The sequence below is a fragment of the Hyperolius riggenbachi genome, chromosome 3 (assembly GCF_040937935.1).
Source record: "Hyperolius riggenbachi isolate aHypRig1 chromosome 3, aHypRig1.pri, whole genome shotgun sequence".
Taxonomy (NCBI): domain Eukaryota; kingdom Metazoa; phylum Chordata; class Amphibia; order Anura; family Hyperoliidae; genus Hyperolius; species Hyperolius riggenbachi.
The window spans coordinates 367,996,325-368,017,934 of NC_090648.1; the positions used below are offsets into that span (position 1 = coordinate 367,996,325).

At 43.5% G+C, this 21,610-nt stretch overlaps 1 protein-coding gene across 6 annotated transcripts in view; it reads left to right on the forward strand.

The window, feature by feature from the left end:
• The window catches only part of SH3PXD2B (SH3 and PX domains 2B), a 293,221-nt gene that overhangs the window by 257,649 nt on the left and 13,962 nt on the right, over positions 1 to 21,610 (forward strand). For all 6 annotated transcript variants that reach the window (XM_068277154.1, XM_068277153.1, XM_068277149.1 and 3 more), the window contains 3 exons: positions 6,854 to 6,971; positions 10,651 to 10,850; positions 18,761 to 18,810. In XM_068277154.1, the coding sequence (XP_068133255.1) occupies positions 6,854 to 6,971; positions 10,651 to 10,850; positions 18,761 to 18,810 (368 nt within the window). The remainder of the gene's footprint in view (positions 1 to 6,853; positions 6,972 to 10,650; positions 10,851 to 18,760; positions 18,811 to 21,610) is intronic.

Genomic DNA, 21,610 nt, shown 5'->3' on the forward strand with positions numbered 1-21,610 from the left:
AACAAGCATGTAGATTAGGTGCTCTGACTAGATAAGCCACATGTTTGCTTCAGATGTGTGATTCAGACACTACTGCAGGCAAAAAAAAATCAGGATGCCAAGCAACTGATAGTATTTAAAAGTTAATAAATATGGCAGTGTCGTCCCCCTCCCCCAACAGCCAACCAATTTTTTTTTTTTTTTTGATGGGATGGTTGACTGGTTGAGGCATTCGCTGAGCGCGTCGCTGCAAATTGTTTGGGGATTTTTTGGGGAAAAAAAGTCATCAGGATGTGGACGGAGCTAACAGTTATGACTCTGTACTCTATACAGTGCTGCAGGTGCTATATCAATACACAGTAATAATATGGTAGGGCATTAGACAATGACTGTGGTATGATTAGAGTGTGAGCTCCTCTGAGGGCAGTCAGAAAAGGGGGACATACAAAAGGGGGAGGGGGGAGGATAAAGAGGTAAAGGCACAAGACAAAGAGCCTGGTGGGAGAGGAGAAATGTCAGAAAGACCTCTCCCCAGAACTACAGACATCACCAGCGCTGTTTGGCAGGGACATGCTGTTAAAAGAAGCCACTAAAATCAGAAGAGAGGAAAGGGTCATGTAAGAAGTCAACAGGGTGGCTGGAAAAAGAGAAGATTACCTGCAATCAAGCTAATCTAAATTGCCTGTAGCTTTTTTTGCTTAGTACTGAAGTCAGCTGTCAGCACCTGTATCACTGGCTTCAGACTGCCCTGTTTTATTGATTAATTACTCTGATCAGAAGAAATAATCAATAGTCTAGGGCACTCTGGTACAGCAGCCAGTGTACATGGTTACTAATGCCAAGCAACTTCTGAAGCACTTAACACACCCTGCCACCTCATCCTGCTGATGTCCCAGCTGCAGCACAGCAGTCATTCTCTCTACTCACCCTGCTGCTCTGCACATTCACGCACTGCAGGCTGTGTGTAGAGAGCGAGAAGACACACTGCACATGGGACAGGAAGGGGTAGGGGTGCTACATCTAGGAGTGTACAACGTGAAGTGCTTGCAGTGGTGGTAGTGAAGAGGTTACGCCTCATGTAGGAGTGTACAATGTGAAGTGCTTGCAGCGGTGGTAGTGAAGGGGTTACGCCTCATGTAGGAGTGTACAACGTGAAGTGATTGCAGCGGTGGTAGTGAAGGGGTTACGCCTCATGTAGGAGCGTACAACGTGAAGTGCTTGCAGCGGTGGTAGTGAAGGGGTCACGCCTCATGTAGGAGTGTACAACGTGAAGTGATTGCAGCGGTGGTAGTAAAGAGGTTACGCCTCATGTAGGAGTGTACAACGTGAAGTGCTTGGAGCGGTGGTAGTGAAGGGGTTACGCCTCATGTAGGAGTGTACAACGTGAAGTGCTTGCAGCGGTGGTAGTGAAGGGATTACGCCTCATGTAGGAATGTACAACGTGAAGTGATTGCAGCGGTGGTAGTGAAGGGGTTACACCTCATGTAGGAGTGTACAATGTGAAGTGCTTGCAGCGGTGGTAGTGAAGGGGTTACGCCTCATATAGAAGCATACAACATGAAGTGCTTGCAGCGGTGGTAGTGAAGGGGTTACGCCTCATATAGAAGCATACAACATGAAGTGCTTGCAGCGGTGGTAGTGAAGGGGTTACGCCTCATGTAGGAGTGTACAACGTGAAGTGCTTGCAGCGGTGGTAGTAAAGAGGTAACGCCTCATGTAGGAGTGCACAACATGCAGTGCTTTTAGCGGTGGTAGTGAAGAGGTTACGCCTCATGTAAGAGTGTACAACGTGAAGTGCTTGCAGCGGTGGTAGTGATGAGGTTACGCCTCATGTAGGAGTGTACAATGTGAAGTGCTTGCAGCGGTGGTAGTGAGAGGTTACGCCTCATGTAGGAATGTACAACGTGAAGTGCTTGTAGCGGTGGTAGTGAAGAGGTTACGCCTCATGTAGGAGTGTACAACGTGAAGTGCTTGTAGCGGTGGTAGTGAAGGGGTTACGCCTCATGTAGGAGTGTACAACGTGAAGTGCTTGCAGCGGTGGTAGTGAAGGGGTTACGCCTTATGTAGGTGTGTACAATGTGAAGTGCTTGCAGCGGTGGTAGTGAAGAGGTTACGCCTCATGTAGGAATATACAACGTGAAGTGCTTGCAGCGGTGGTAGTGAAGGGGTTACGCCTCATGTAGGAGTGTACAACGTGAAGTGCTTGTAGCGGTGGTAGTGAAGGGGTTACGCCTCATGTAGGAGTGTACAACGTGAAGTGCTTGCAGCGGTGGTAGTAAAGAGGTTACGCCTCATGTAGGAGTGTACAACGTGAAGTGCTTGCACCGGTGGTAGTGAAGGGGTTACGCCTCATGTAGGAGTGTACAACGTGAAGTGCTTGCAGCGGTGGTAGTTAAGGGGTTACGCCTTATGTAACAGTGTACAATGTGAAGTGCGTGCTGCGGTGGTAATGAAGAGGTGCAGCGTTTCCAAACATCATGCGGAATAGCTTTGCACAGGGTTCTGAAATGTTGGAATATACCAATACAAAACTTCCATAGCAGTATAGGTGTGTGTGTGTGTTTCATTATACAATAGCCTGTTTCCACTACATGCGGACTCTGGATGCAGAAAAACTGACTCCAGCGACATTGCCTATGACCTGTTTCCACTAAATACGATTTTTCTGATGTAGAAAAATTATGGATGGCATGTTGCAGATTTCTGCATCAGATTTTGAATGAAGAAAAACTGACTCAAATGAATGCCTATTGGCTTGTTTCCACTAATGTTTTCATTGTATAGGAAACTGATGCATGATGTAGAAATCTGCATCAAAAAAAAAATCTCTTTTAGTGGAAACAGACCCAAATGCATTCATTGGAATTTTTCTGCATCTAGAATCCATGTGAAGTGGAAACAGGCCCTAAATAGCCACATCCACAAATCTGGATGCAGAAAAACTGATGCAGAACTAGTGGAAAAGGCCCTAAAAGTAGCGTACTTATAGTGAAATATGAATTAGAGTCTGTCCTAATATGTAATACAAACCTGTTTTCCAGCATCTTATTGCCTAGTTATTTATCTACCTACAGTTGTACCTATGTAATGTCATCTGTAAGAATCAGTGTCTCTGTCTCCACCCCAGTGTTACTGTACAGTTCACACTAAAAGGGACCCTATTGTATGGTTTATGCGGACCCAAATTCTAGTACATTACACAATCTAAAGTATTTATTTCAGATAAAGTTGTTGAATAAATTCATAGGACTACGCTCTGTGCTTGTTTAGCTAGATCAGAGTATCTAATCAGCAGCTGTGAATCATATCTGTGAGCTGCGCTGCAGCAGCTCTCTACCCTGTGATAACAATGACTTAACCCTTTCAGTAAGTAAAAATTGAAGTTTTTTTTAGGATTACCATAAACTATAATGACAAATTTTTTTTACCCTTAAAGTTTATCATGCTGTGCCTAATCCTTCAGAGCAGAGAGGAAAAGGGCAAATTCCTGCTCAGGATTAATGCAACTGGCATCTAGAAGCTTCCTTTTTTTGTACAACAAACAGAGGCTTTCTGTACATCAGAGTGCTGCAGCCTCCTGACAGACATGTAATGTGGCTACATAGGACAGTGAAACAGGGATCTTTCTAGTACTATTGCTTGTTTTCTTGAATCCTGTACTCCTGTTCTCATGCCTAATACACACGGTGAGTTTCATTCGGCAGACATGGCACCTTGAGCGTTGCTTACTCACCCCATCACTATGATCGCCAGTATCCGGAGTTCAGTTACACGATAGCCAATCTCCAGGTGCCACTAAAAACTACTGTCACAAAAGTCTCCTTAATTGGAAATAAGAGAAAAATGGATATTGGTTTACTTGGTTTAAATTGGATTACTTCTATTAATAACAATTTGCCACTTAAAAGTACTTATAAAAACTATAACTGTCCCAAGAAATTTGACAAAATATGGACCTGGTTGACAGAAGACATGGATACCCATCCTGAGCTGCAGCTGGACTGATCCTGGGGCTTTTATTGATTTATTGATGAGGAGGGGGGGGGGGGGGGGTTTGAAACACACAAACTTCCTTCTTTTCTACTCTGCTTTTCTTGTCCCGTGCCTCCAGATTTAAATTTAAATGGAACCTAAACTGAGAAGGATATGGATTTTTCCTTTTAAAATAATACCAGTTGCCTGACTCTCCCGCTGATCCTGTGTCTCTAATACTTTTAGCCACAGCCTCGCAACAAGCATGCAGACCAGGTGCTCTGACTGAAGTCAGACTGGAATAGCTGCATACTTGTTTCAGGTGTGTGATTCAGCCACTGCTGCAGCCAACGATATCAGCAGGGCTGCCAGGCAACTGGTATTGTTTAAAAGGAAACACCCATATCCCTTCTCAGTTAAGGTTCCCTTTAAATTAATGGACATTTGCAGCTTGATAAAGACCTGCATAGAGCGAAACATCAGTCTGTCGCTGTCATGTCTGTTATTTTGATGTGGAAATAAAGTTTAAGAGCTATAAGTACTTTAAGTGTGGTGCCAACCCTCTACTGGATTATCGGATCAGTGATCCCTTGGTACAGAGGTGTCGGTCTAGGCACACGCTACTTTTTGGTCGTTATTGAGTGCTCCTTCACCGAAGTCTATCTCTGCAGGGGGGGGGGGGGCTGTTTTGGGCTTCTGGAGGGAGAGTTTTCTGCAGGGGACCCAATTATTGTTGTTTTCTTGGGGCTATATAGTTTCAGCTACAAAAATTATATATATAAATTCGATTTATGCAAAATTATATCTGAAAAATGATATCAGAGCAATAGGTGCAGACACTGGCAACATCAAACCATCGACAAAAAACACCAAACTACCAAGCCAGTATATGTCGCACACTAATAGTATAGAATAAAATTCATAGCGATTTGTTTATTGCAAAAATATATAAATTGTTTATTGAAATTTTTTTTTTTATTAGAAAAAAGAGTGATAAAAGCAAGTCCAAGCTTACCGTATATATCAGTGATCACCAAGCCACCCTTAGAATGCACCCGTATGCCCCATCCCTTAATATAAAAACCCTCGCCTTATATATCATAGACCATGGTGGTACTCCTCAAAGCCTCCAGTAAGAAACGTGAGGTATCCTGAGTATACCGTCAAAGTGACGATCAGGTAAACATTTTTAATACTCTCACAGAGGCAGAAAAGTAGGGACCAATATGATCACGTATATATTGCCGCCAGTTCAAATTTAGAACATATTACGCATGGTATCCTCATCACATATAGTTCATATACTACTTGGGCCTATTCAAACTTTCAGTTTGTGAAAACTTGAGGCCTATTAGGCTCACGGTGTCCGTACACACAAACTGAATTGTCCACGCAAAAAAACTGTGGTACCATCAGAAAAAAGAAACGTTAGCATGCTTTCAAAAAAATACACCACATAATGGAATTGATTCCGGATCTAGATTGAAAGCTGCAGCATAGATAGCATACATAGGTGTCTTTGTTGAAACAACAATGTTCATAGTGACCACCATCTGATCAGACCACCTTATGTCTTGAAACTTATCTGATGTCTGAAACTATCTGTATAGTCCTCTTGTTTAGCAGTATCTATAAATTTCCAAAGATAGCGTTAGAACAGCAAAACGCTCGTCCACCTGTCCACTCGCAACAGGGACTTCTACACAGATTGATATCCACAGATATGTAGCTTGTATATATACTTATCGGCTTTTTGTTGCGCTGTGTGTCTCCATAGTATTTCACTGGGCCCAGACTCTTTCTGTAGTTCAGCAGTATAGTTACCACGCTGACATGGCGGCTCAGCGTGCGGATATGTTAGTAAGTCGCGCTAATGCATTTCGCCCCGTCCCCGGAGCTTCGAGCAATATATACGTGATCATATTGGTCCCTACTTTTCTGCCTCTGTGAGAGTATTAAAAATGTTTACCTGATCGTCACTTTGACGGTATACTCAGGATACCTCACGTTTCTTACTGGAGGCTTTGAGGAGTACCACCATGGTCTATGATATATAAGGCGAGGGTTTTTATATTAAGGGATGGGGCATACGGGTGCATTCTAAGGGTGGCTTGGTGATCACTGATAAATAAGCTTGGACTAGCTTTTACCAATCTTTTTTCTAATAAAAAAAAAAAAATCAATAAACAATTTATATATTTTTGCAATAAACAAATCGCTATGAATTTTATTCTATACTATTAGTGTGCGACATATACTGGCTTGGTAGTTTGGTGTTTTTTGTCGACTATATAGTTTCAGCCCTGTAATCACTTGAAATATTTTGGTCTGACCTGCTTGTACCTGACTTATGTTCGCTAAAGCATGGTGTGTGTGTGTGTGGTGTGTGTTGGTGTGTGTGTGTGTGTGTGTGTTGGTGTGTGTGTGTGGGGTAGTGTGTGTGTGTGTGTGTGTGTGTGCGTGCGTGCGTGCGTGCGTGGAGGGGTTAGCAATACAAGAGCGATATGTGTTTGGCTGATCTTCCACAAATTGTATAGTGTGTGCCTAGCATTTTCCTTTAATTTTTAGTTTGTCCTAGTGTTTTTCTTACAAAAAAGAGAACTATAAGTCCTCTCTTGTGATTTTGAGGCCTCACTTTGAATTAGAGGACGACACATGCAATTTCAGCATTGCTCTGCATTTAAAGGGATAGAAAATCATTTTTCTGTATTCGAGATTTGGCGTACTGATTCTGTCACAACGTTTATTTTCATAGCCCCAGCCAAAATGAATGATTGTGGTTTTATCATATTGGGATGTAAGATTACACTGTAAGACGTAGGAAAACAATGTGTAAAATGAGAAGTACTGATTTGTGCTGCACAACGTCTGTCTTAATGCTTATGTCACCTTTTGACAACAGAAGAGAAATACAGCGTGATCTATCCATACACAGCAAGAGATCAAGATGAAATCACCCTGGATAAAGGCGTTGTGGTAGAGGTCATTCAGAAGAATTTAGAAGGCTGGTGGAAAATCAGGTAATTTTGTAATATGAAATACGGTAATATGAAGTACCGTATTTTCTGCCATTTAAGATGCACTTTTTCTTCTCAAAAATGGAGAGAAAAAGTCCCTGCATCTTATACGGCAAAGGCAGGGAATCCACGACTTACAAACGCCACAGGGATTTCCTGTGTTGTCCTGCCTTCTTGTGCCCTGTGTGCCCGCTTTGTCCTGCTCCTCCGCTTCCCTCCTCTGTGTCCCCGCCAAACTGCCTTGTATCCTGTATAATGTAGATGCAGCTGTGCCATACCTACTTCCAGCAGCACCCGCGGGGATAGCTGACCTCGTCTCTTCCATACTTCTCCCTCTAGTGAACGGCTTGTACTGATCATGTCAGCTATCCCTGCGGGCGCTGCTGGAGTAGGTAAGACCCAGCTGCCACTACAATATACATTTACATGAGAAGCAGGGACATGGGGGAGTGTAGCAGGGACATAGGGGAGGTAGCAGGGACATGGAGGAGGGAAGAGGAGGAGCAGGCAGAGAGGGCACACAAGGGACAGAAGTGTGGGACACCTGAGAACAAAAGGGAACGCCTAGGGACAGAAGTAGACAAATGGAGACAGAAGGGGACACCTGGAGACAGAAGGGGACACCTGGAGACAGAAGGGGACACCTGGAGACAGAAGGGGACACCTGGAGACAAATGGAGACAGAAGGGTAGACACCTGGGAACAAAAGTGAGGACATAAGGGGACAGATGGAGACAGACGGGGGGACACCTGGGAAAAGAAGAAGAAACCTGGGAGTACAGAAGGGGGCACAGGAGGATACTAATTGGGGAAGAACATGTACAAGACGCTCCTGGAACATGGACCCACCAGATATATATTTTTTCCCTAGTTTTTGCCCTCTAAATTTAATTTAAATCTAAATTGAATGTGTCCTAACTATACTTTTTTAGCATCTGACCTTTTTCGTATATTTAAAGACAATGTCTAATAAAAATATGGAACTCTATTACCAGTGTATGTAACTGCATGTCCTTACCCCCGCATGCCTCTTATAATCAGCCCTGGTAGTCTGTTTTTTTCTGGCTACAGTCTTAGTGTCCTTTCACACTCTGCACATTGCAATACCATCGCAATGGTGCCAAAAAGCCGTACCGCGTTTTAGATGTGCGGTGTGACGGAATGAAGCATTCAGCATATGCCACTGTAAACAAACACACTGCTTGGCTAAAGCACATCATGCTGTGTTACTGCGTCTGATCACACCACACTGCACACTACACTCAAAGTGAAAGCACCATAGGAATATTGCCATACCATAGAAATTGCACTACAACACAACAGACACTGGGCCTGATTCACAGCAGTGTTACCATAACCAGTGCTGGGGGAGCATGGGCTGTTAACCCATTAGCAGCACGTGCATTACTACCGCTGTAACACACATGCCACTAATGGGTTAATGGCCGGTACTTCCCCTGTGCTAGTAACAGTAAAAAGTTACTGTACTGAAGTGCATCAGGCCCACAGTGTGAAAGGGCCAGAATTATAAAAATACTGCAGTTGTAGATTTCACCAGCACGATAACTGAAGATGATAAAGCAATTATTTTACACCGAGGTTGTGCTCCAAGGTGGGCTGACGTGAGAGCAAATTCTGATTAAATTAAACAAAGTTTTCAAATTGAAAATCACGGCATTGATTAAAGATGTTTGCACAAACTTTTGAGACTTCATGTATGAACTTACTTTGGTTAAATAAAAATCATATAAAAAAAACAAAAACCTAAAAGCATGGTGATTGCAATAGTTGAGTGAAAGAATGATTCCAATATGAAGTCATTGAGATGCTGTTACTTCAGAGTTGTGTGCAAATTGTATTTACTTCCTGTCAATTTTGATTGGCTCATTTGAAAGCCTCATATATTATTATATTATTAAGAGTAGTCAGCCCTTTGTTGCATATCTTTGTTAGATTTCTGAAATACAACTTTCCTGTCTCCATTATTGAAGCTGCTGTGTATGAGAAGTCATAGAGAAGCATTTGATCAGGTTGATTACGGTAGGTGTTAGATCTGTAAGGCTCTGATTTGCTGGTAATGATTATGAGCAGGAAGCGATCACAGCAAATAAGAGCCTTGCAAATCTATCAGCTGACCATTGCTTCTCCATGAGTTCCCGAGCATCAGTAGTAGTAATTTCTTACACACCTCACCTTATACCATCTGTCTGTAGATGTAAAGCTACATACGATAACTGTTGCCTGTCGGGGATCGGGAAACAATCCCTTGAAAGATGATTTTTAGGAACGTTGTTGTATAGACACATCCCTAGCCTAGAGGCTAGCAATGTGTTCTGTTGCTATGGAGAGGGTGAAGGGACAACGATCCGAGCGGCTTCCATTGGCTGGGGGGGTTAAAAATAATGTTGTAATCGGACATGCCTCAATGACTTCTGACACCTGAGCAGGATCGATTGACAGCCGCTGTATACACAGAAAGATCATTGGATAAAATGGTCATTATCAGCCATTTTGGCCGATGGTTATCACATGTGTTAAGAGATTTACATAGGCAACAGTCTGTTCACATACCAGTCCTGATGGATATATTGTATACCTCTGTATGTACACGCATGGAATAGCAACTGTAACTTTCTCAGCCTGTTCTCATTTTTTCACAGCTGTGATAAACATGTGCCAGATATCACCTTTTGTATCGTTAATGTATCTAAATCTAATCTAACCACCAGATTGTATCCTACGCTACAACCCTGCTGGTTCTGAAGTGACCAGTGATGCAATAGGCCTCATTTTGTCCAGTAATCTGGCTTTGTTTCCACCATTCATATGGGCTGCCAAAGATGATTTCCAGGCGGAAAGGGATTTTCTAAAAAAAAACAAAAAAAACCTTGGTGGCGATTTCCAACCATGCTATGGGTCATATGAAAACATGGTGGGGTTGCTAAAAAGTTGCAGTTATGTGTACAGTGTTTTATTTATTTACTATTATTCTTTGAATATGTTCAGGATGTCCTTGTTTTATCACGTAAAGTCTCTTACTGTTGAAGCATGCCTGCATCTGTAGTAGCACAGTAAGGCCTATTTCCACTAGTTCTGCGTCAGTTTTTCTGGATCCAGATTTCTGGATGTGGCCATTTAGTGCCTGTTTCCACTAAACGCGGATTGTGGATGCAGAAAAACTGACTCCAATGAATGCCTATGTGCCTGTTGCCACTAAAAGCGATTTTTCTGATGCAGATGTCGGCATCATGCATCCATTTCCCATGCAGTGAAAACATTAGTGGAAACAGACTCATAGGCATTCATTGGAGTCAGTATTTATGCATTCAGAATCTGATCTGCAACATGCCATCCATAATTGTTCTGCATCAAAAAAAACTGCGTTTAGTGGAAACAGGCCCATAGGCAATCACTGGAGCCAGTTTTTCTGCATCCAAAGTCCGTGTGTAGAAACAAGCTCTAACTCACTATTAGTCTATTAATGACCCAGGAGATGTAATTTTTCTACATTATTTTATATCATCTGCAAAGATAGCGACATTACTTTTTATCAGCATTCTGCAGCACAGTAACACATTATGCAAGAATCTTGGGAGCATGTCTGTATAGTGCCTGGAGTTCTGTAATCTTCGGGAATGGATTGTCTGCTGCTGTGATCTGTTAAATGACTTGTCTCTCCTAGGTACAAAGGTGCAGAGGGCTGGGCCCCAGCATCCTACCTGAAGAAAATTAGTGGGGACCTATTGGCTCAGAAACTGGCTTCAGGATCAAGTGCTAATTCAAGTGCTCTAGACCTAGATGGGCTTTCCAGACAGCCGAACTACACTGGTCGAGACAGAGATGGCTCTAGTCACCAGGCCCATATCACAGACTTCAAAAGAAGTAAGAATATATATAACAATAAACATCTAGGAGGCCTAAATGTGAGGCTCATACCCCAAGCAACAAAAGCACGTACCGATGTATATATACACACACACACACACATATATATATATATATATATATATATATATATATATATATATATATATATATATATATATATATATATATCTCTGTCCAAATTGATTCAGCTTAATCGCCATAAACTAAGGTTCTTCAGGAGACATTTTTAATGTACTGCATTGTAGTGTTGATCTTAAAAGACAACTGAAGAGTGTTATATGGATGCTGCCATACTTATCTCCTTTTAAGCAATACCAGTCCTGCTGATCCTTTGCCTTTAATACTTTTAGCCACAGACCCAGAACAAGCATATGCAGATCAGGTGTTTCTGACATTATTGTCACATCTGACAAGATAAGCTGCATGCTTGTGTCTTGCGTGATTCAGCCACTTTTGCAACCAAATAGACCCAGCAGGGCTGCCAGGCAACTGGTATCGCTTGATAGGAAATAAATATGGCAGCCTCCACATACCTCTCACTTCAGTTGTCCTTTAACAAACCAGAAATAAGAATCAGACTAGTTTCACACTGGGGCGTTGTGTGCCCTGTGAAAACATGATTGCAACAAAACAGAAGGGAAAAGGTGCAATGTGTCCCATACAGTGAAGCAATATAGTTAATGTTTGCAGTGAACCATACTTTTCCATTGTCTGGTACCGCATAGGATGCCTCGCGTTATGTCAACAGATTCCACCGTGCCAACATACCATTTCAATAAAATTGCATGTCCTACATTATTGTAAGCGATTCCTGGGATACTGAATTTCAAGAATTCGGCATTCCAAATTAGTTATGTTGAATTTTTCGTTATGTTGAATTTTTCGTTATGTTGAAATTCAACATAACTAATTCTAATTTGGAATGCAGAATGCTTGAAATTCAGAATCCCATTTACCATTTAAAGTCAATACCACTGGTATTGGCAGTTAATTACAAAGTCCCTATGCATGCTACCTTCACAAAATTCGCAATGTGGAGTAAGGAAAATGGTGGGAACTAGCCATTTTTTCCCTAAAAACTTGTAGTTTTTAATAAAATCAATTTTATTTATACTTTTAAGAAAATGGACAGCATGGGGTCCTCCCACCCAAGCCTCTTTAACCCCTTGTCACCCATGCAGTCTGTTATGGCCAGAATTCAGAGCCTGGACCGTGTGGGGCTCTGCAACCTGCACTTTACCAGCCCACATGGTCCATGATGTGGGGGGCTCTGCCTCCATCTCTTCCCCAAAGCCCTTGTATCATGGACAAAGAGGCTGATCCCAACCCTGGTGCCCACCATGGTAGAGGTAACCACCAACATGCATCAGGGTGTATGGCCCCAGGCTTATGGTGGTGACTGTCAACTAGCAAAGAAGACTCGGAGGAAGAAGCATGCTCTCCCTCTATCAATGTTCAATCAATATACACTCCCTGGCCTCTGAAGGATCAAAAAAAAAACAAAAACAAACACTGAATCACCACATGCAAACATATTAGCACCTTAGGTTTCTTGGTACTTATCCGTTAGCTGGGCACATCCGGCAGGTGGCGCTAATTACTATTCCCCCTCCAGGCCGACATGGATAGTAAGGAAAGATGTAACTCTGGTGGAGTTTTGTCGCCACCTAGAGGATGCGCCCGGCTAACGGATAAGTACCGGTTTCTTTATATGGATTGTAGGATTTTTATGCTACAGTATTTAAATGCCATAAGTCATAGGTAAGTGAAAGTGGTGTGAAGTCCCTTAATCCTACAAGGGCCGAACAATCGGATACAAGTGACATCCCTCATAATGCTCCTGATGCGGCATCTGCCAAACCTGCAGGATAGGAACTGCTGATTCTCTTTTAAAACTGCAAAACACAAGAAGCGAATGCTCACTACAAGACAGCAACTTGACTTTTAAAGTAGTCCACGACAGCCTGTCAGCCAATAAAAAGATGCAAATGCATGCACCTGTGTCTGCAGTACCAAATCTAGCAAGAGCTGAATAGGATGGTTATAGTTAGGAGAGAGCTCAGTTGCACTCAATCATAGATTATGTGACCAGCAGGGGGCACTGCATGCACTTATCCCTCTCCAAGCACCCCTCCCTACCAACTGACCTGTCACTGGGAGCTGCAAATGTAAGATTTAACATCACAAATCACTAGGGCTCATGAGAAGTGAGGCCCCTATACAGAGGCGCTATATGTGCTACCTGAGAGCTACTGTTTTGTCCCCTGTTTTATTGCCTGATGAAGCGGGCTTGGTCCTGCGTAACGCGTTGCATCTATTGGGGTACTAATAAATTGTTTATTTATGTCAGACAAGTAGTCTAGTCTGCTTTCGGAGGTAAGTCCACCACTGCCTCCCCAGCATATTTTAAAACTTTTAATTGTTGTTTTTATTCTGCTGGCGCCTCTGTTCATCAAAGTCATTAGTGTCCACCCTTGGTGGAAGGGGGACCCACCCCTACCTTTCTTCTATCTACAGAGAGCGACTTCTTAACCCTGAGTGAGGACAGGTCTAATCTCCTCACCTGCATTCACAGTGGTTGCCTCAGCGGTAACCCTTGTTTGTGAGTATAACCTTCTCACATTACATTATCCACTATTGTCCTGAGCATACTACACCATATTGGGCTCTCGGTGTCTTTTTCTTGACCTCTAATGTGGTTAAAAGCCTTATTTACCAATCTTTTGTGATGGTCTTATTTATGTATTTCTGCATGTTTATCAGATCACCTCTCAGTCTTCTCTTTTTCCAAGCTAAATAAACCAGGACTGTGGAGTCGGAGTCGTGGAGTCGGAGCAATGTTGGGTGCCTGGGGTCGGAGTCGGGAAAAAATGCTCCGACTCCTAATGAATTTGTGACTGTAATTAAAATAGAAAATATGATAACATTTTCTATTTCTCAGATAATAGTCATTAAAAATGATGTATATATACAGTATATATACAGAAATAGCTGTGCTCAGTCCACAAAAATGAGATAAACCAATCAAAATGAGTTACTTGTGCTGCTTCAATAAAGCAGTCCCCGTATTTTTAAAGTCAGATATACATATCTGATTGTGACTGTATATATAATGTGTACACAGGAATCTCTTATATATACTAAATAACATCTATGCTGTAAGAATAAAGCCTGATGTGTAGCTGTGTCACTAATAGAGATGGTCAATGAGATGGAAATAATTCTGCATTGATGCTGATTTATGCAAATGTATGCACTCTCTTTGCTCATGAAATCAAATAATTTGATATGTTGTTAAAATTTGGTTTGGTGACTACAAATTAAAGGGTACCTGAGACGGATGAAAAGTAAAGTTTTATACATACCCCGGAGCTTCTTTCAGCCCCCTTCAGGCCAATCAGTCCCTCACTGTCCTCCACCACCCAGATCTTCTGCTACGAGTTGTGGTAATTCAGTCAGTCAGCGCAGTCCGGCCACATGCCGCTCCTACAGCCAGGAACATTCTGCAACTGCACAGGTGTAGTACGCTCCCGGCGGCGGAGTGCGTGCATGCGCACTACGCCAGACTGGCTCAAGTACCTGGACTCATAGCAGAAGATCCAGGTGGTGGAGGAGGACAACGAGGGACTGATTATCCTGAAGGGGCTGGAGGAAGCACCAGGTATGTATAAAACTTTAATTTCATCTGTCTCAGGTTTACTTTGTCACATAGTAGTACTATACTCTACATATGCTCTCCCCACAGAGCTGCAGGGAATCCACTGAGAATGTTGTGCACATTGAACACAGAGGTGTTTATCACCCATAAACCTGGTTCAGATTGTGCATGAAGAATGTGTAATAGAGGAAGAATCTCCTCATTTCCCTGCAGAGTACCTGCACATCATTCATACATGCACCCACATGCACATGCACCTAGGGCCTGATAGATGTTCTTTGTTCCGGTTTGTACCTTTTACAAGTACTCTTACCAAGGACTAGTTTTAGTCTAAAGGGAATAAATATAGTAGTCTACATATCCTTCTCAATTCAGTTGTCTTGTAAAATTCCTAAGTGTTGGCAGTTAAGAGACGAATTTCACGTTACATACTTTTAATCAACAAAATTGTAATATGCAAATTAGAGGAGTCGGAGTCAGTGTAATCCTAAACTGAGGAGTCGGAGTCGGTGGATTTTCGGACCGACTCCACAGCCCTGAAATAAACCCAGTATGTCCAATTTTGTAGATTAATATATTTGCCCATCTTTGTATCTCTGTAATGTCAATGTCCTTTTTGTAGTGTGGTATCCCATACTCCAAACAGCGAGGTGAAATATCGCTTCACTTCACAGTTAGAAGGCAGTGCTCGACCGAGGATAGCCAATCCCTGCAACATAATCACACGCTGCTGACGTGTTTCGAACCTCACTGGTCCTTAGTCATAGCTATGGTGCTGTGATTGGATACGTCCGATAATAAATGTTTATCTTTGGCATTGTGCAGACCTTCTACATTGTCTTTTGATCCCATACTAGAGATGTGACCTTGCAAGTGATTTATGCAGAGGGATTATTATACTAATGTTCTATGATTTTATTCCCCATGCTATGCATTCCAGAACTTTATTTCATTTAGCTGCTGCCTGGCATTGAATTTGGTTGCCTAATTTGTTATCAACTAGTATTGTGTTATACCCGGACTACCATTTGGCATGGCTGGAAATGAAGGCTTATCTCTTTAAAGGGAACCTAAAGGGCCCTTTTCCACTACACAGCTGAATTGCAAAATCGCTAGTGATTTTTAAATCGCTAGGGCTGTTACTTTATCATAGAAATCATGAGAAGTATTTTCCACTATAGTGATTCAATTTGAAAATCGCAATTGCTTTCTGGAGCGATTTTTAGAGTGATAATGCAATGCAAATGAAAAATCGCAATCGCATAACAGAAATAATAAAAAATCGCAAACCCTGGCGTTTGTGATTGCGATTACTAGTGGAAAAGGGCCCTTACAGAGGGATATGGATGTTTCCCTTTAAGCAATACCAGTTGCCTGGCAGTCCTGCTGATCTCTATGGTTGCAGTAGTGGCTGAGTCACACATCCTGAAACAAGCATGCAGCTAATCCAGTCTGACTTCAGTCAGAGCACCTGATCTGCATGCTTGTTGAGGGGCTGTGGCTAAAAGTATTAGAGACACAGGATCAGCAGGAACGTCAGGCAACTGGTATTATTTTAAAATGAAAAATCCATATTCTTCTCAGTTTAGGTTTCCTTTAAGTGAGAGGTGAAATCAGCAACAATAATAAATGAATAAACCCAACAGCTGTTCTAAGCTTTCTGCACTCTATTCAAAGCTGAAATTCTTTACCCAGATTTCCACATGAAATGCTCTTTGCATCCAGCTGCTTTATACAGTTTAACCTCCTGAGCGATAATCCCGAGCTGAGCTCGGGGTATATCGCGCAGGAGGATTTCTCAGGCCCTGGTGGGCCGATTTGCATAATTTTTTTTTTGTTACACGCAGCTAGCACTTTGCTAGCTGCGTGTAACTTCCGATCCGCCGCCGCTCGCCGTGCAGCCCCCCCCCCCTACCGACCCCTTGCGCAGCCTGGCCAATCAATGCCAGGCAGCGCTGAGGGGTGGATCGGGATTCCCTCTGACGTCATGACGTCGGTGACGTCATCCCGCCCCGTCGCCATGGCGACCGGGGAAGCCCAGCAGGAAATCCCGTTCTGAACGGGATTTCCTGCTTACTCTGATCGCCGAAGGCGATCGGAGTGGGTGGGGGGATGCCGCTGCGCTGCGGCTATCATGTAGCGAGCCCTGGGCTCGCTACATGATTTAAAAAATAAAAAAAATTTAAAAATAGTGCTGCGCCACCTCCTGGGCGATATAATTGTATCACCCAGAGGGTTAATAGGCATACGACTGCCAAAAATGAGATAGAAAATCCTATTTATATTTTAAGTGCACCTGAAACATGAAGCGTCTCAGGTTCCATACTTACCTGGGGCTTCCATATGCCCCATTAAGGCATCTCGTTTCTTAACATCTCCCCGGGTGGCTTCAGTCACCCGCAATTCAGCCCGACCGCTTGGCCAAGTCATGCTTCCAGGGCTGGGAGTGTTCTGCACTTGTACAGTAGCAGTGATGGGCTCACGCGTAGTCACGAGTTCCTAAGGACTCAAATTTGTAATTTAAATTAGGTTTAATTACCTTAACTGTGCGGCTGGATGACAAGGGGTTAGTTACCCATAAGTCCGTTATCCTCCCTGCGCTCAAAACCGCTTGCAACGCGCGCACTTCCTCCTCCTCCTTCGAGGCATGCAACATGTCCAGTTGGACGCATGCAAGCTGTTTTGAGCACAGGGAGGACAACGGACTTATGGGTAACTAACCCCTTGTCATCCAGCTGCACAGCTAAGGCAATTAAGCCTCATTGAACTCACAAATTTGAGTCCTTAGGGACTCTTGACTACTCGTGAGCCTATCACTGCGCAGTAGTACTCCGCAGGTACAGAACTCTACCAGGGCTGGGAGCGCGATGAGCCACGCATGTGCAATGAAGCTCAACTCAGGCTTTCGGGCTGAATTGGAGGCAACTGGAGTCATCCGGGGAAATGGCAAGGGACGAGCTGCCTTTAGGCGGCTTAAGGAAGCCCCAGGCAAGTATGGAACCTGAAACTCTTTTCGTCTCAGGTTCCCTTTAACTGAATATGATCATCAAAACACAGATTACAGCTTCTCTGTAGGAAAAGAAATAGTTTACAAGGTAAATCATTTTCCTGTCTACCATGTGAGCATGTCTGCAATGGCTGTGACATAGCATGAAACAATGCCATGCAGCCAGCAAAGTGCTGAGAGGCAGCTTGTCTGCAAACTGGCATTCCAGCAGGAGGGATGGGCAGTGAGCTGCAAATTCTTCTAGCTTCCATTTTATTGCATATTGTCTTCTGCTCAGAATTGAGCAATTACACTTCCTGCTGAGTTTGATCGGCCCAGTTTCAAGCTGCTTATAATTTGCATTATATTTGCATGCAAGACAGAATTATTTGCATCTAACTAACCATCTCTACTTAATAACTCAGTTATTAAAGGACCACTGAAGGTTTGCCTGGGGACACTGCCTGAGCTCCTGTCACATTGACTGGAGACTTCACCACAACTCATGGCTGCTCGTGTTCATAGTCTGTAGTAGAGACTTGTGTGTCCTGCTTCAATCTGATGATGCTCCCCTACAGCAGCCTTAGTGCATAACCCTGCCAAAGATATAGAGCAGGGGATATAATCATTTTATTTATTAATAAAAGCATTAAAAAACCCCTAAAACGTACTCTAGGTGCAACCAAATCACTGTTCTGCAGGAAATAGTAGTTTTCAAAGATGGTGGTCCTTCATATATGTGAGATTGTTGAATGGTTGCCAAGGCAACTGAGCTGAAGAGAGAGACAAGCAGAACATGAGCCAAAGCTTTTTGCCAATTGGCCCCTTAGGAGATTTCACAGCACTTCACACATTTGGGTTGTTGAAATGAAATAGACAGCACTGCCTAAGGTAGCACAAGCATTTATAAATCTACAGGAAAGTACACATTGATTATTCTGTGTTTAATGTAATGTTGCCAGCACAAGCTGTGATGCGAGAATGCATCCACATCCCTCTAGGCATGCCATGCACGCTAGAGGGATTAACATGTGTGGTGGGATTTTTTTTTTAAATTTTTTTTTGTTGTTGTTTGCTTTAAGCCGTCTTGTTTTTCCCGCTTGTGAATCAGACGGCAACCTATTCATTTTAATAGGCTGCATTTCCCAGTCCAAACTTGCATGCGGGGAAACGCAGTGAATGACCCCTGATGGATACAAGCCCCAATTCTAATCAGCAGCTGTTACTGTATAGTGCTACTAATGCTCCTTTTTCTTGCAGAGTCACCATTAATGAGACAGAGGCCACCTCCCCGTCGGGATCTCACTATTGTAAGTGCAAACATACTCGTAATCTCTGCTACATGACATTTTCTATTCCTCTATTCTTAGGGTTGTGGTGCTAGAAAAAGTTAATGCCTGTGCCAGTATCCAACACCCCCATTTATCAATTTTTAACTACTTCTATACTAGCAGTCTCTGGCCCCTCAAAGACCAGAGACTGCTGGTACCACAAAACACCACCTACCGAAGAATCACCGCACAGACCTGCAGGTCCCTCTCTTTGCTGTCCCTATGAAGGCAGAGCTGCGTGACGTGACGCTGTCCATCAATGTAAACCAATGGTGAACCTGCTCACACAGCTCTGCCATCATATAGACGGCAGGGCGAGTGGGTTGCGACGGGGACAGAGCGGCAGGACTGTGCAGCTGCAACGTTGAAATCTACGACCTGTCAAAGCCGCGCAGCCACAAGCGGGACATAGATTTCAAACGTGCTGGTCCAGTATTAATTCCCGACCGCCTAACGCCAGTAGGCGTCGGTAAGGTGGCAGCCCCAGGACCGCGTAACGCGGAAAGGTGTCAAGAGCGGTGGGCAGGGATTGCATACGCATCCCCGCTTGAGTGACGGAGCTCTGCTGCGTCACCAGTCTACCAGCAGCGATCACCGGTAAGAGACGAAACCGCCATTTATTTACATTGTACAGCACTGCGATCTACTGCTTACAGATGACAGGGTCAGGAGCCAATGAAATCGGCTCCAGACCGGCTCAGGCAGCTCTGCCATCATATAGATGGCAAGGCGAGTGATCTGCAACGGGGAGACAGCGAGGCGATCGGCAGTAGCATGTGGCGGGATGATTGAAATCTACGCCCTGGCAGGTATATCAGCCTCAAAACAGGGCGTACATTTAAATCATCAAGATCCAGAGGCAGTTAAAATAAACCTGAACTGAAAATTAAAATAAAATATACATACATATCATACCTAACTCCCGTGTAGTCTATCTTTCTCCACTGGCGCATCCTGTTTGTTCATTGTAATCAATGGAATGCTCCGTCCTCCGTTGTAAAAATGGGGATGACCCTGTAACAGCTCCTGTCTCAGCACACTGTCAAACTGTAATACCAACCTACATAAGCCATAGGGAAACATGGACATTACCTTGCACATCAGTTGTCTTTTCAGTGGTAACTGACAGCAACTGATATCACAATTCTGACAAAATCTTGTCAGAACTGGAAGGAATTGTTGTAAGAAGCAAATGGTGAGCTTCTGAGAAGAACTGTCAGTGAGGTAAGCATGTAATATTTTCCAGATACATCATGTGTTTATTTTAAATAATTTTACTTAGTTTGGGTTCCCTTTAACCTCTTGCCGACCGCGTCACGCCGATGGGCGTGGCCGCAGCGGCAGCCCCAGGACCGCCTAACGCCGATTGGCGTAAAGTCCTGGGGCTCTGGTTTGCAGGAGATCGCGCGCAGGATGCGCGCACATCTCCTGCTTGGGGGGCGGAGTTCCGCGCGGCCTTCAGTCTCAGAGCGGCTATTGCCGCTCAGGAGACTGTTAGACGGCGTGATCGCCGTCTATTTATATGGTGCAGCGCTGCGATCAGCAGCAGCGCTGCACTGGGGACAGCCGTGTGACACGGCTGTCCCCCTGGGGAACAAGAGAGCGATCGGCTCTCATAGGGTGAAGCCTATGAGAGCTGATTACCATGATTGGCTGGCTGGGGGGGAGGGAGGGGGTTTAAAGGAACAGTTTAAAAAAAAAAAAAAAAAAAAAGGCGAACAACAATATTTATTTAAAAAAATAAATAAACCTGGGGGGAGTGATCAGACTCCACCAACAGAGAGCTCTGTTGGTGGGGAGAAAAGGGGGGGAGGGGAAATCACTTGTGTGCTATGTTGTTGCTTGGCCTTAAAGCTGCAGTGGCCTTTTTTACTAAAATGTCCTGGTCACTAGGGGGGTTTAGCCCTGCAGTCCTCAAGAGGTTAACCTCCCTGGCAGTTAATTTCTGTCTGGATTTATGGGTCTAAAAGTGGTACATTTTTCTCAAGAATTTTAGGCCTCCAATAAGTAATAACTCCCCAAAATATATCAGAATAAAGGTCTTGTAGATATCCCGCTTATAATAAAAGACTACAACACAAAATTGTTTAAATGATTAAATTTATGAACAAACAAAAAATAGTGAAACAAATAAGACACCAGACTATACAGTATGTACATATATAGAGTACTTAATACACCTCCAGTGTGTGGTGTATTTCAGAATCAGAATCAGAATTTATTTCAGAATCAGAATTTATTTCCGCCAAGTACAACCGGTGGGTTGTACCCAGAATTGGTTTTGGCGCATACAGGGTCGTTGATGAAAAACAAAAAATAGCACGGTTAAGCATGTACATACATAGACATGGGACAAGCACACATAGGACAACATTACAGCTTGTGCGTACAATTAAGCAGAGCGTCGTGTACAGGTAAGCATGGTACAAACGTATAAACAATAAAGCAAAAATAGAAAGCAAAAACAGAGAACATTACAGCATACACGTACAGATTAACGTAATACAAACAGAGCAAAACGTACACTGATAGCAGGAACAGAAAAGAGTGGGACTGGAGGAGCAGCCTGAGAGCTGATCTGAGCGCTGCCATTTTCGGCACTGGACGCTACACAGCGACACGCTCCAACAAGACAGGTGCTCCGAATGTCCACAAAAAAGTAGAGAGGAAACTGATGGAGGCGGACAGCAGAGTGTCCTGGTAGAGAGTGGATAGAGAAGGAGAGAGATAGAGAGAGAAGGGACAGCTAAGAGAAAAAGCGGAACCAGAGAGAGAGAGA